This window comes from Budorcas taxicolor, chromosome 14, assembly GCF_023091745.1.
Source record: "Budorcas taxicolor isolate Tak-1 chromosome 14, Takin1.1, whole genome shotgun sequence".
NCBI classification, from domain to species: domain Eukaryota; kingdom Metazoa; phylum Chordata; class Mammalia; order Artiodactyla; family Bovidae; genus Budorcas; species Budorcas taxicolor.
This window is the reverse complement of record NC_068923.1, coordinates 36,352,000-36,364,474: the sequence shown is the minus strand read 5'-3', so window position 1 is coordinate 36,364,474 and position 12,475 is coordinate 36,352,000. Positions and strand designations below refer to the sequence as shown.

General features: G+C 45.8%; 1 protein-coding gene across 1 annotated transcript in view; it reads right to left on the bottom strand.

The window, feature by feature from the left end:
* Nucleotides 1-2,921: 2,921 nt before the first annotated feature.
* XKR4 (XK related 4) overlaps nucleotides 2,922-12,475 on the bottom strand; it is a 308,792-nt gene continuing 299,238 nt past the window's right edge. The window contains exon 3 of the mRNA XM_052651940.1: nucleotides 2,922-3,868. Within this exon, the coding sequence (XP_052507900.1) occupies nucleotides 2,922-3,868 (947 nt within the window). The remainder of the gene's footprint in view (nucleotides 3,869-12,475) is intronic.

Sequence of the window (12,475 nt, the reverse complement as noted above, 5' to 3'; positions counted from 1 at the left end):
GAAATGCTCTGTTATCAGTGTATCTGAAACAAATACATGCTTGATGTCAACACAGTGCTTTCTGAATCATGGAAGCAAGATTAAGCCATGATTCTCCTTGGAAGTAACATTTGTTGTCATGTTGGTGTTCTCGTCTGTAATCTTGAGAAGTCTTGTTATTTATGACATGGTGGAGATGTCGTTTCCTTAACAAGCTTTTTTGACTAAACCCTCACCTTTTAAGTATGTTGGATAACAGAGTATTTACAGTATTTGGTAAAATCACTGAAAATTTCAAACTTCTTGCACCCTCCTGACTGCATTCTCACTTTGAAGACAAAGCACAGCACAGCATTTTTTTAGTCACACCGCACTCATTTTGATTCTTCACCTGTTAAATGAAGGATCAAGTTGAGAAATAACTTAGGATTTACATGATTGAAGAGTGATGGGACCTGTCGTATTTGTTGACTGACATTATCATCTGTGATTTACTCATGGAATCAAAGGGATAGTTCAACTGAGCAATTTGGTTTCCAAAAGATCATTAATTATGAAGCTAATGACCCACGGGCCGGCACCAAAGTGAAGAATTTGCCAATATAATCATTTTTTCCCTTCTAGAGTGGGGAGTGGAATGTTTTTTGCCAGTTACTGGCAAGAAGAGCATCTTTCTGGGCCTTTCCTGGTAACCAGGTAACGTTTTCACATCTAAACCAAAGGTTATTATTTTTTAGTGGACTGCTGCTTGGAGGATCCATCATGGAGTACTAGGAAACTATGTCTACTGATAAAAATCATCTACTTTTTAAACACTGCCTTTGGACTTAGTACCAAAAAAAGTCCTAGTTCGAGCTCTCTGTCACCTGCTGTGGGTGTCATCATAGGGACGGCTGCCTCTGTACGACACAGTCACGACAGGTAGTGGCTCTAGAACTTGACTGTTTAAGTGAATTGGACAGTCCAGATAACTGAATAATTAAGTTAAACTGACATTTTTATTTTAAAAAGTGACTTGACTAATATTTAGTGCATCAGTTGGGTAGATATAAAACTGGAAAAGGACGTTCAAGACATTGCCCACTGTGGTCAGGTTTGTCATAAGAGATGGAAGAGTCATCACTTCCATCTTTGGTTTCCTGGGAAACATTGGCCAGTCTTGACAAGCCCTTTCTAGTTAAGCTGATTCTCTCGTCCCCTGATATTCTGATAGCACCCCTGGCCAGGTTCCTGGGGGCACCGACATGGCAAAGTAGGATGATCTTGCAAGAGACATGTGTTCTTGATCTGCTGAGGCAGGCAGATGGGATCTGTGGACCAGTTTCTACATCCCAAGTAATTATGATGCTTAAAGTATTTTAAACGATCCCAGGTCTATAAAAAAAGTGATGATGCCTATATGTATACCCTATATTTTTTTATTACAAAAATATTGAAATAATCCATGAGTTATTCCACTCTGCACCAACTATAAAAAAATACTATCAAAGTTTGACCGGCACTTTTAATGCAACAAAAAGCACCATGACTGGGGGTGGCGGGGTGGGGGGGGGACACTGGGAACAGAAAGTGGGGAATGTTTACTTGCTGGACAGAGGTATTTAAAACCCAGAAGCTTGTTGTAAGAGTGGGACTTTACAAAATGACTGAAATACAGATCTTAGCTGGATCTAGTGATAAGCCCTCAATCAGTTCAGAAGGGTTTTCTCACAGCATATTCACTGTACCTGTGGGCTCATACTTACAAAAATGTGTCCCAAAGCCTCTAAAAGACACATCACTTTGACCTTGGGGGTAGGGGAAGAGGGGTCCTTTACACAGGGAGGACTTGACTGTTCGAGCACTCTTCTGCTTTGGTGGGGCTCACGCCACCCATGCTCAGCCGTTCAGGGCTTTCTCGTCAGTCTCGTGTTGGATGGACTTTGGCACTAGAAGGGTGTGGCATGGCGTATTCTGAAATCCTGCCTGCCCGCCATCACATTCCTGCACCTGAACACTGGCCATCTCTCCCGCCGCTCTGCCCTGACCTTCCCGTGTGAGCTGCACAGGCCAGGAAATCAGACACTCATTCTGCCTTTTGCTCCTGCTTCCTCTCCGTGGTTTTGTTACATTTTTTGCAACTGAATACTGCATCCTGATTATCACTGAACTTACATCACTAAGGTATCAAGCTCCTTGGTCTTGTCAGAAGCCATCCATGGGCTGCATAGGATTTCTATAATAGGAGATGTTCTCAACTGAAAATTTAAAATGGAAAAAAAAAATCCTGATGTGCGTTGAAAACGAACCATTTCATCAATTCTAATACATGTGTAAACACACTTGGGTTTTCTGTCCATTGGGTAAGGTTTTCACATGAGGATGGTTTATGAGTTCTTTCTAAGCTTCACTATATTTTTTTAATTTGTTTTTTCTTTGTTTTTCTGGAGTCTTGAGGGATATGTTTTCTCTCTCTTTGTTTTCCTATTCCTGCAGGAATCACAGCTTTGCATCAAGAGAAATCACCCAAACTATTTTGACAGAGGATTGGCATGTGTGTTACTGTGTGTGTACTCATGTGTGTATGTGTGATTCAGTATATTTTTATGCAAAGATCAGTTAACTCCATCCAAACACCCTACTGATTGGAGGCAGTATTTCCCATCACAACAGTACCCTTGGATGGATGTGCTGAAGATTGGGCTGGAGGGGTTGGCAGCAACAAGGAGTCCCACTGAGCTGGCCTGTTCCCTTCAGATGGAGTAGGAGGGTTTGGGGGCTGCTCTTTGAAAAGAGGCCAGCAGCAGGCAGTCTGCTGTCGGAGGGTCAGACACGTATCCGATGAGGGTCACATTGGGAGTCTCACAGCCCATCACCCTGCTCTAGGGGAGAGTTTCCTTATTGCCACAGCCCTGCTGTCACCCCTCTGTCTGGAGGTCGTGGCCCCTCCAAGTCCTCTCGCTTTATAAAGTGGTCTCATACTCCAGCCGCTCCTGAATGAGAGCATCGTCTTTGTACTGCAGCCTTGGAGGAGACGGCGAACATTCGAAGGCTAAGATGGCCTTTCGGAGGCTTCGGTCCAAAACGTGTCTCTCCCACGCTGGGTACCTATTCCTGAACAGGTCAATCTTAATGACGGATTCTTCAATCCGTGGTGGGCGAGAGGATGGGGTGGATGGGGCCGTGGGCCTCACCTGAAAGACAGGGACACACCCATCTCGCTCTGCGAATTTCTGGTCGCGGTCGCCGGCGACACTGCGGTTGTTGGAGATGGACCGCAAGGTGCTCGTGGCCACGTCTGGAGGCAGAGCGAAGGCGGCAGAAGGGTCCTCGCAAGCACAGCTTGGTGATTGCCCAAACCGGGGTCCATTGGGGTGAAAGAAGGCATAATACATCAGCATAAAAACCACGCCGGTTAAGAAGCTGCTGAAGACCACGCACAGCGCCGGGATGGCAAACGCGTCCGCGATCTGGGGAGCCTTGTAGAGGTACCAGAGGGCACTCAAGGCTGTGTTTTCCAGAAGGATCACGAAATAGTAAATGAAGAGCCTGCAGCGTGTCCTGCCTTCCTTGACATTGAACCAGCTGAAGATGTAGATAATCCCCACCACCATATCGAACACGATCTCCTCCCACTTGGTGATGCAGAACTCTGTCTCACAGTGGACGATCCAGAAGGTCATGATGCACCAGTGAAGGACGATGAAGATCCCAAAGTAGAGCTGGAAAACCGAGGCGAAGAGGGCGAAGGTGATGACCCTGGCCGCGATGGTGAAGAAGTGCCAGCAGAACTGGATGACCACCGCCATGTAGCTGATGGGTTTCTTGTCATCACGAGAGTCCCGGAGGGCCTTCTGGTAGGAGGCCAAGGCCCAAGCCAGGGATACCAGCGAGGCTGCCGCTGTGAAACCTATAAAGGCAAGTGGGAAGACAAGCTGTCAAAGGTGCGATACACTGGAAAGGAGTCACATGGGGCTGGGGGTTTAGGACAGGCTAGCTTCCACCGCCGCAAAGCTCTTCATTTCTCTGAGTTTTAGCTGGACTGTAGATGGGACTCCTAGGATCTGTCCTCCACGGTCCCCCACCATATGGAGAAGACATGGAGCTGATGAGAATGCTACTCAGGATGAGAGTGGGATGTGGGGGCTGGAAACGGGGAGGGGTGTTAGCTTCCTGTGTATTCAGCAAAAATAGATTCCGGAGGTCGTTTTATTTGGTGGGAATATAACTGTGGACTGCATGTTGATAGAACTGGGTGGCTGTTTCAACTTTGCCACCGATGACCTCCATGACTTTGGACAATGATTTAAATTGGCATCCTCATTTAGAAGGTGGATAATCTCCAAGGTTCCTTGTCAGCTCTGGGATGCTATGATTGAAAGGAACTAATAATCACAGGCAAGGCAAGGGGCTAGTTGGTTACCTTTCTGGTTCTAAACAGGAATAAATGTAGCTCAGTCCCCAAAGAAAGTCAATTATTTCTTGAAAATAAGGCAAGGAGTCCGTGGGGTCTCCCTGGCCATGTTTCTTGTGGCACCTGGTGTGCTCTCTGCCCTCATGTGATCTGGGACTCTTTCTACAGCTTCTTTCTGCTTCAGAGAAGAAATGCCTGCTCACTGTCACTCATCTTGTAATCTTTCACAGATTAAACATTGTGCGGAAATCACTTATCAACTGCTTTTCTTATTAGGCAGTGAGCCCGTTTAGTTAGTATTCCCCCTAAAAGTATCTTTCCGGATTAAAAAAATAAATATTCTTACTGCTTCCCTCCACTCGTGCTCTCCCTACTACACTTGAAACATCACCTTTGTGGTCTTGATGTGGAGAAGGCTCTTCTAAAACACACCACCTCCTTCAGGAGGGAGGGAGAATTCCACGTTGTCACTGAAAGGTCAGATCAGTCTGCCCTGCAACTAGTTTATTAGTAACGAGCCGTAGCACGAGCTGTAACAATACTTATGTATGTGTGTGTCCTCAGTTTTATCTGACTCTTTGTGACTCCATGGACTGTAGGCCAACAGGCTCCTCTGTCCATGGGATTCTCCAGGCAAAAATACTGGAGTGGGTTGCCATGCCCTTCTCCAGGGGATCTTCCTGACCCAGAGATGGAACCCAGGTCTCTTGCATTGCAGGCAGATTCTTTATCATCCGAGCCACCTGAGAAGCCCAAACAGTGGAAAACCAGGATTGACCACTTGGGCTCATCCATTTAGTTTTCTTTAATCTAGAATGTTTCCACAGGCTTTCTTTGTCTTTTATCTCTGGACAGTTTTTGAAGAGTACATTACCTAAAGAAAAGAAAGAAAGAGAGAAGGCAGGAAGGAAGGCAGGAAGGAAGGGCTTCTAAATACAGTCAGAACCACAGGAAGAGATATGCAAAAATTTTGCACGATTCTTCATTGCTCTCCTCTTCTGCTTTTGCGATTTCAGTCTGAGCTGCAAATGCCAAAACATTATGAAATGAAATCTGTTCTCCCGTTGTGTTGTTTGTGGCCTGGGCATAAACAAGAATTCTTGGAAAAACCCAGAGAATGCTTTATGTGGATTTATAGCCTAATTCTCTAGATGTAGGAGGTTCGTAGGAGGTTCAGGGAACTGAACCACGCACTCTAAACAGAGTGAGACACTTTCCCTCTCCTTCAGGAGTATAGAACGGCAGCTCTCCTAGCCCCCTCAACCTCACCACAGGCCAGCCCAGGGTTGGTCTCAGGGTTAGGACCCATGTTCACAACAGAACTGAAGCTAGTGAGAAAGGGCTTTTTCAAAGAGCTGTTATTGTGTAAAATTTCAAGCATATACAATAGCAGAAAGAATCACAGAACAGGTAAACCCTGCATGCATAGTCAACTCAAGGGCCTGAGTTCTTAAATTCTTCCCGAGGGAAGTGCGAGTTTTGGTCGGCAGGGGGCGCCTCTTGACAGCACCTCGACGGGCGACTTCGTGAATCTTCCTGATGCTTTGTCTTCCTTTACTGGGAGACAGAAGAGCTGTGCTGGGACCTGATGTTTTCTCCGCTCTTCCTGGGAAGCCTTCCTCTGGCTAAGTCGGTCCCCCAGCCACCCTGCCAGGTTTCCCTCTTCTAGGAAGACAGAAAATGCTGTGCTTAAACTTGAAAAAAAAAAATTAAAAAACCCACTTCTCAGTGAGAATTTAAGCGTCATTCCTTTCCGTAGGGAAGCCAGTCCCGATCCCTAATCTGAGTCCAGCCCCTGCTCCCACCCGCCAACAAGTGCACACCACACCCTGCACTCCGCACACTTTGAAGCACTCAGGGAAACAGAGACCCAAAGGGAGGCCAAATAACTTGCCTGAGCTGATGTGACTAGCAAAGTAAAGCAGGCATCCAAATTCATCGATTCCAAACTGTGCACCACGCCCACAGACTGGGATCGGATTGGGGTCCATGACAGGTGAGAAGACGTATAGACTAGTGTGTGTCTGACTGTAGAACTCCAGGGCTAACAACCTCGAGGGGTGAGGGTGACCCCGGAGTGGTGCTGCCTCTCAGGTTCTGATTCTGAGGCCTCCTCTCACACCTGCTCCTTCAGGCTCGCTTTGAACATGCTTGCTCCCAGGTCAAAGAGTCCCATTCTGGTTGTTTTCACAAATTGGCCAGAAGCAAAAGCTGCTAGAAGGGAAACCAGGCTTTTTTCATCTTCACATTTTCTGGACTAAAACAGTCCTCCTAATTTTCCTGATTTTTTTTTTTTTTTGGCTGTACTGTGAGGCTTGTGGGATATTAGTTTCCCTCCCAGGGGTCGCACTCAGGCACTGGGCAGTGAAAGGGTGGATTTCTAACCACTGGACCTGGATTTTTATCTGTGGAAAAATGTTGCCCAATTCAAGCTGATTATAGAGCAAAGAGTAGCAGGTCATGAAACCGGAATCGCTTCAGCATGCTTAGAGCTTGTCTCTTAGTTACAGATATAAAAGCCGGAGACCCACTTGGCTGGACTCTTTATCGAATTCACCTAGTTGAAAGAGTATAATAACTGAAAAAACATAAAACCACCTGTGCTGTGATCTTTGTGGAATGAGGTGAAGCAAAGAAAAGTCGTATGAACTCCACTGGGTCTAAGATGTTCGAAATCTCCTTGCATGGAAGCCATTTTATCTCTTTTTTAAACCTTGTAATAGTTCTGATTAAAAATATTTAAATGCTTTAATATGTTTAATTTCAGTAAGGATACGCATTCTCCTCGTAATCCATCCCAAGGAGTTCAGCTTCTTTGCAAGGCAAATTGTAAGGCTGCTAAGGAGTTGATAAGAGAAATACTGAATGGAAATTAAAAAAAATATTTTACTATGAAAGCAGTTGAAGAAAGTTGTGGGAAGAACCAAAGTGTCTTCTTCTCTTTAAGACATGTGAAAAGGAATTTCTTTAAAAAATTTTTTAATTGGGAGATAATTGCTTTACAATATTGTGTTGGTTTCAGCCATATGTCAACATGAATCAGCCATATATATGTATGTATGTATGTATGTATGTATGTATATACATATAAGTTCCCTCCCTCTTGAAACTGCCTCCCACCTCCCACCCCATCCCACCTCTCTAGGTTGTCACACAGCACTGGGTTGAGTGCCCTGTATCACACTCAAACTCCCACTATCTATTTTACATATGGTAATATACATGTTTCCATGCTACTCTCTCAACTAGGATTTCCTTCTGAATGGAGAAAACACAAGTTAGGTGATCTCGCATAGCTGCAGCCCATTTCAATTTTTAAATTATCTTTAGATTAAATTAAAAAATTCCCAGGAAAGCAAACATTCTGTGTGTAAAAATTTGAAAACATCTAATGCTATTTCTCTTGGGAAAAAACATTCTGTACTTAGGAGAAGGCGAGGAGTCACCCTTCTTTGTACAATATTACAAACTTCAACCTATATTTACATTGAACATAAAAAGATGATAGAAATGACTACTCAAAAGACATAAAATAGGGCTTCCCTGGTGACTCAGTGGTAAAGAATCTGCTTGCCAAAGCAGGAGACACAGGTTTGATCCCTGGGAGGATCCCACATGCGGGGGAGCAACTAAGCCTGTGCATCACAGCTACTGAGTCCACACATGGCAACAACTGAGGCCCAGGCACCTAGAGCCCATGCTCTGCAGCCAAAGAAACCACAGGAATGAGAAGCCCACCAACCACAACGAGAGAGCAACCCCGTCTCGTCACAACTAGGGAACACTCTGAGCAGCAGTGAAGACCCAGTGCCGCCAAAAATAAATACATGGATATTACTAAAAAAGAAATATCCAATGCTGATGTTTAAAAAAGACACAAAATAAGTAATCTGAGATCCCCAGTAGAGTTAAATTTTCCTTTACGTGAACGTGAAGTCGCTCAGTCGTGTCTGACTCTTTGTGACCCCATGGACACCAGGCTCCTCCGTCCATGGGATTTTCTAGGCAAGAGTACTGGAGTGGGTTGCCATTTCCTTCTCCAGGGAATCTTCCCAACCCAGGGATCGAACCCAGGTCTCCTGCATTAACCTGGGGATGGAACCCAGGTCTCCCGCATTATAGACAGACGCTTTACCGTCTGAGCCACCAGGCAAGTCCTTCAGAGTCAGTTTATTTTCCACACCGTTTATTTTTTCACCATCACTCTCTTTTTTCCTTGAAGTTTTTCTCTGCTGGATGGTAGGGGGATTAGTGAGGGCAAAATGAAAAGAAATAACGGTAGGAACCTAACAGAAGCAGAAGATATTAAGAAGAGGTGGCAACAATACACAGAAAAACTATACAGAAAAGATCTTCATGACCCAGATAATCATGAGGGTGTGATCACTCACCTGGAGCCAGGCATACTGGAATGTGAAGTCAAGTGGGCCTTAGGAAGCATCACTACAACCAAAGCTAGTGGAGGTGATGGAATTCCAGTTGAGCTATTTCAAATCCTGAAAGATGATGCTGTGAAATGCTGCACTCAATATGCCAGCAAATTTGGAAAACTCAGCAGTGGCCACAGGACTGGAAAAAGTCAGTTTTCATTCCAATCCCAAAGAAAGGCAATGCCAAAGAAAGCTCAAACTACCGCACAATTGCACTCATCTCACACGCTTGTAAAGTAATGCTTAAAATTCTCCAAGCCAGGCTTCAGCAATATGTGAACAGTGAACTTCCAGATGTTCAAGCTGGTTTTAGAAAAGGCAGAGGAACCAGAGATCAAATTGCCAACATCTGCTGGATCATTGAAAAAGCAAGAAAGTTCCAGAAAAACATCTATTTCTGCTTTATTGACTATGCCAAAACCTTTGACTGTGTGGATCACAATAAACTGTGAAAAATTCTGAAAGAGATGGGAATACCAGACCACCTGACCTGCCTCTTGAGAAACCTGTATGCAAGTTTAGGAAGCAACAGTTAGAACTGGACATGGAACAACAGACTGGTTCCAAATAGGAAAAGTGGTACGGCAAGGCTATATATTGTCACCTTGCTTATTTAACTTCTATGCACAGTACATCATGAGAAAATCTGGGCTGGAGGAAGTACAAGCTGGAATCAAGATTGCCGGGAGAAATATCAATAACCTCAGATATGCAGATGACACCACCCTTATGGCAGAAAGTGAAGACGAATTAAAGAGCCTCTTGATGAAAGTGAAAGAGGAGAGTGAAAAAGTTGGCTTAAAGCTCAACATTCAGAAAATTAAGATCATGGCATCCAGTCCCATCACTTCATGGCAAATAGATGGGGAAACAGTGGAAACAGTGTCAGACTTTATTTTTCTGGGCTCCAAAATCACTGCAGATGGTGACTGTAGCCATGAAATTAAAAGATGCTTACTCCTTGGAAGGAAAATTATGACCAACCTAGACAGCATATTGAAAAGCAGAGACATTACTTTGCCAACAAAGGTCCGTCTAGTCAAGGCTATGGTTTTTCCAGTGGTCATGTATGGATGTGAGAGTGGACTGTGAAGAAAGCTGAGTGCCGAAGAATTGATGCTTTTGAACTATAGTGTTGGAGAAGACTCTTGAGAGTCCCTTGGACTGCAAGGAGATCCAACCAGTCCATCCTAAAGGAGATTAGTCCTGAATATTCATTGGAAGGACTGATGTTGAAGCTGACACTCCAATACTTTGGCCACCTGATGCAAAGAGCTGACTCATTGGAAAAGACCCTGATGCTGGGAAAGATTGAGGGCAGGAGAAGAAGAGGACAACAGAGGATGAGATGGTTTGATGGCATCACCGACTTGATGGACATGGGTTTGGGTGGACTCCGGGAGTTGGTGATGGACAGGGAGGCCTGGTGTGCTGCGGTTCATGGGGTCGCAAAGAGTCGGACACGACTGAGTGACTGAACTGAAGTGAAAGAGGAGGAAACAAGGACAGCGCCAGGTGACCTTCTCTCACCTGCAAAAAGAGACACAGATGGACAAGAGCAAAATGAAAATAATAATTAAAAAAATCCTGATATGTACCAAACATTGCTCTGTGGCTGACCTTTCACACTCATTACTCCATTTATTCCTCACAGCATCACTCCCTCGATGTAAGTATCGTTGCCCATTTTATAGATGAGGAAACTGAGGCTCAGAGAGTGAGATATTCTCACCAAGGGGCAGCAAACATTTCTGTAAGTATAAGAAGTACTTTGGGTTTTGCAGGCCCTGGCTCTCTGTCAGAAGCATTCAGCTTTGCCTTCGTAGGGAGAAAACAGCCATAGACAAGAGTTAAACAGAAGAAAAGCAGGCGGTGGGCTGAATTTGGTCCAGGGGCCTTCATATTCCAACCCCTCAGCTGACCTGGGGACACATTTTGAACAAGGAGCAGGGTTAGGATTTATACCCACATGTTTTCTGACTTTAAACTCCTCATACTCTTCCCTACACTCACTGAAACATTCTGGGCCACTGACGAAAGCTGGCCCCTTTGGGGACCCTTTCTGAAGTGGTTTTAGGTGCTTACTGTCTGAATGAAAGCCCGAGGCCCTTTCACCATCCACCCAAGCAAGGAAAGAAGTGAAAGCCACTCAATCATGTCCGACTCTTTGCGACCCCATGGACTATACAGTCCATGGAATTCACCAGGCCAGAATACTAGAGTGGGTAGCTTTTCCCTTCTCCAGGGGATCTTCCCAACCCAGGGATCAAACCCAGGTCTCCCTCATTGCAGGCAGATTCTCTACCAACTGAGCCACAAGGGAAGCCCAAAGAAACAAGCCCGCAGGTAGGTGTGATTGTGGCCTGTCTGTGCACAGGATGACATCTGTGAATGAACACACCCACTGAAGGTCAACTGTAAAGTCATCTAAGAAGGAGCACAAGTGCCATGCCTCCACAGGCTTGCTCATTTTCAGGGAAGCAGGCTGTTCAGTTGCTAAGTCATGTCCGACTCTTTGTGACCCCATGGACTGCACCATGCCAGGCTCCTCTGTCCTCCACTATCTCCTGGAGTTGGCTCAAACTCATGTCCATTGAGTTGGTGATGCTCTTTAACTTCTGCCCACCCCTTTCTCCCTTTGTCTTCAATCTTTCCCAGCATCAGGGTCTTAAGCACGTAGCCATTCGCAAGGGCAAGACGGCGCCCTGGTCCAGGCTGGCCCCCACCCATGGAAACACCAGCTCCTGCACTTGGCCATGCCTCAGCCACACCAGCCGCAGCATCTGAGACAGAGTCTGTGGCGGTTTCTCTTCCCTTGCGTCTCAAGGTACTTCTGCAGCCTGCCATGTGTGTAAATGTGATGGCCACAAATCACCTGCCAGTGTCACCGGTATTGACAGTCACTGGCCTATTTAGAAGAATCTGTGATCAGGGCATCCGTAGAAGAGTGACAGAGTCTGAGTCCCTGGGGTTTATAATCAAGTGTTAATTCTAATGAAGGCTACTGTCTACTCACCCGCATTCAGAGTTATTCATGCTTAGAGGACTTGGAAGGGGGCCCAGAGGATGCAAAAATGGTGACATTAACCCAGGGTAAATAAAATGAAGAAGAATGAGGTGTGCCGGGGGTGGCAGGTGGTCGTGTCAGGTGGGCGGCACGGTTGCAGCACAGCCAAGGATCTGTCAGGGGAGGGGCACTGGCATGTGATGTTCACGAGGACATAAGTTGGCATCAATATTTGTGCTGATGGACCCTAAGAGCCGAGCTCTTTTCTTGTAGAAGACTCTGCCTGTATGGGGTAGAAGGAGATGAAAAGAATGTCCCTGATGGAAGAGGGTCCCAAGGAGAGACCTGGGAGGACACACCAGTCAGCCTGGGTGTGAACACATGTGCTTGGTGCCATCGTCCAAAGGATAACAGGTTTGCAACCTGCATCCCAGACCCAAGTGCTCCTCTGCTTCCCTCCTGTGTCTCTCTCTCCACTCCATCCTCATACAAACTTTGACACTTATTAAGTGCCAGGTGCTGAGGACACAAATGCAGGTTCCTAAAGGCACAGCAGGTCAGTGTGGGAAGCGGACACTGCTCCAACCTGTGAGCGGAGCGTGGAGGAGAAACAGCCTCTGCCCTGGGAGAGGCAGCCCAGCCACAAACCAGAGCTGAAGGTGCAGC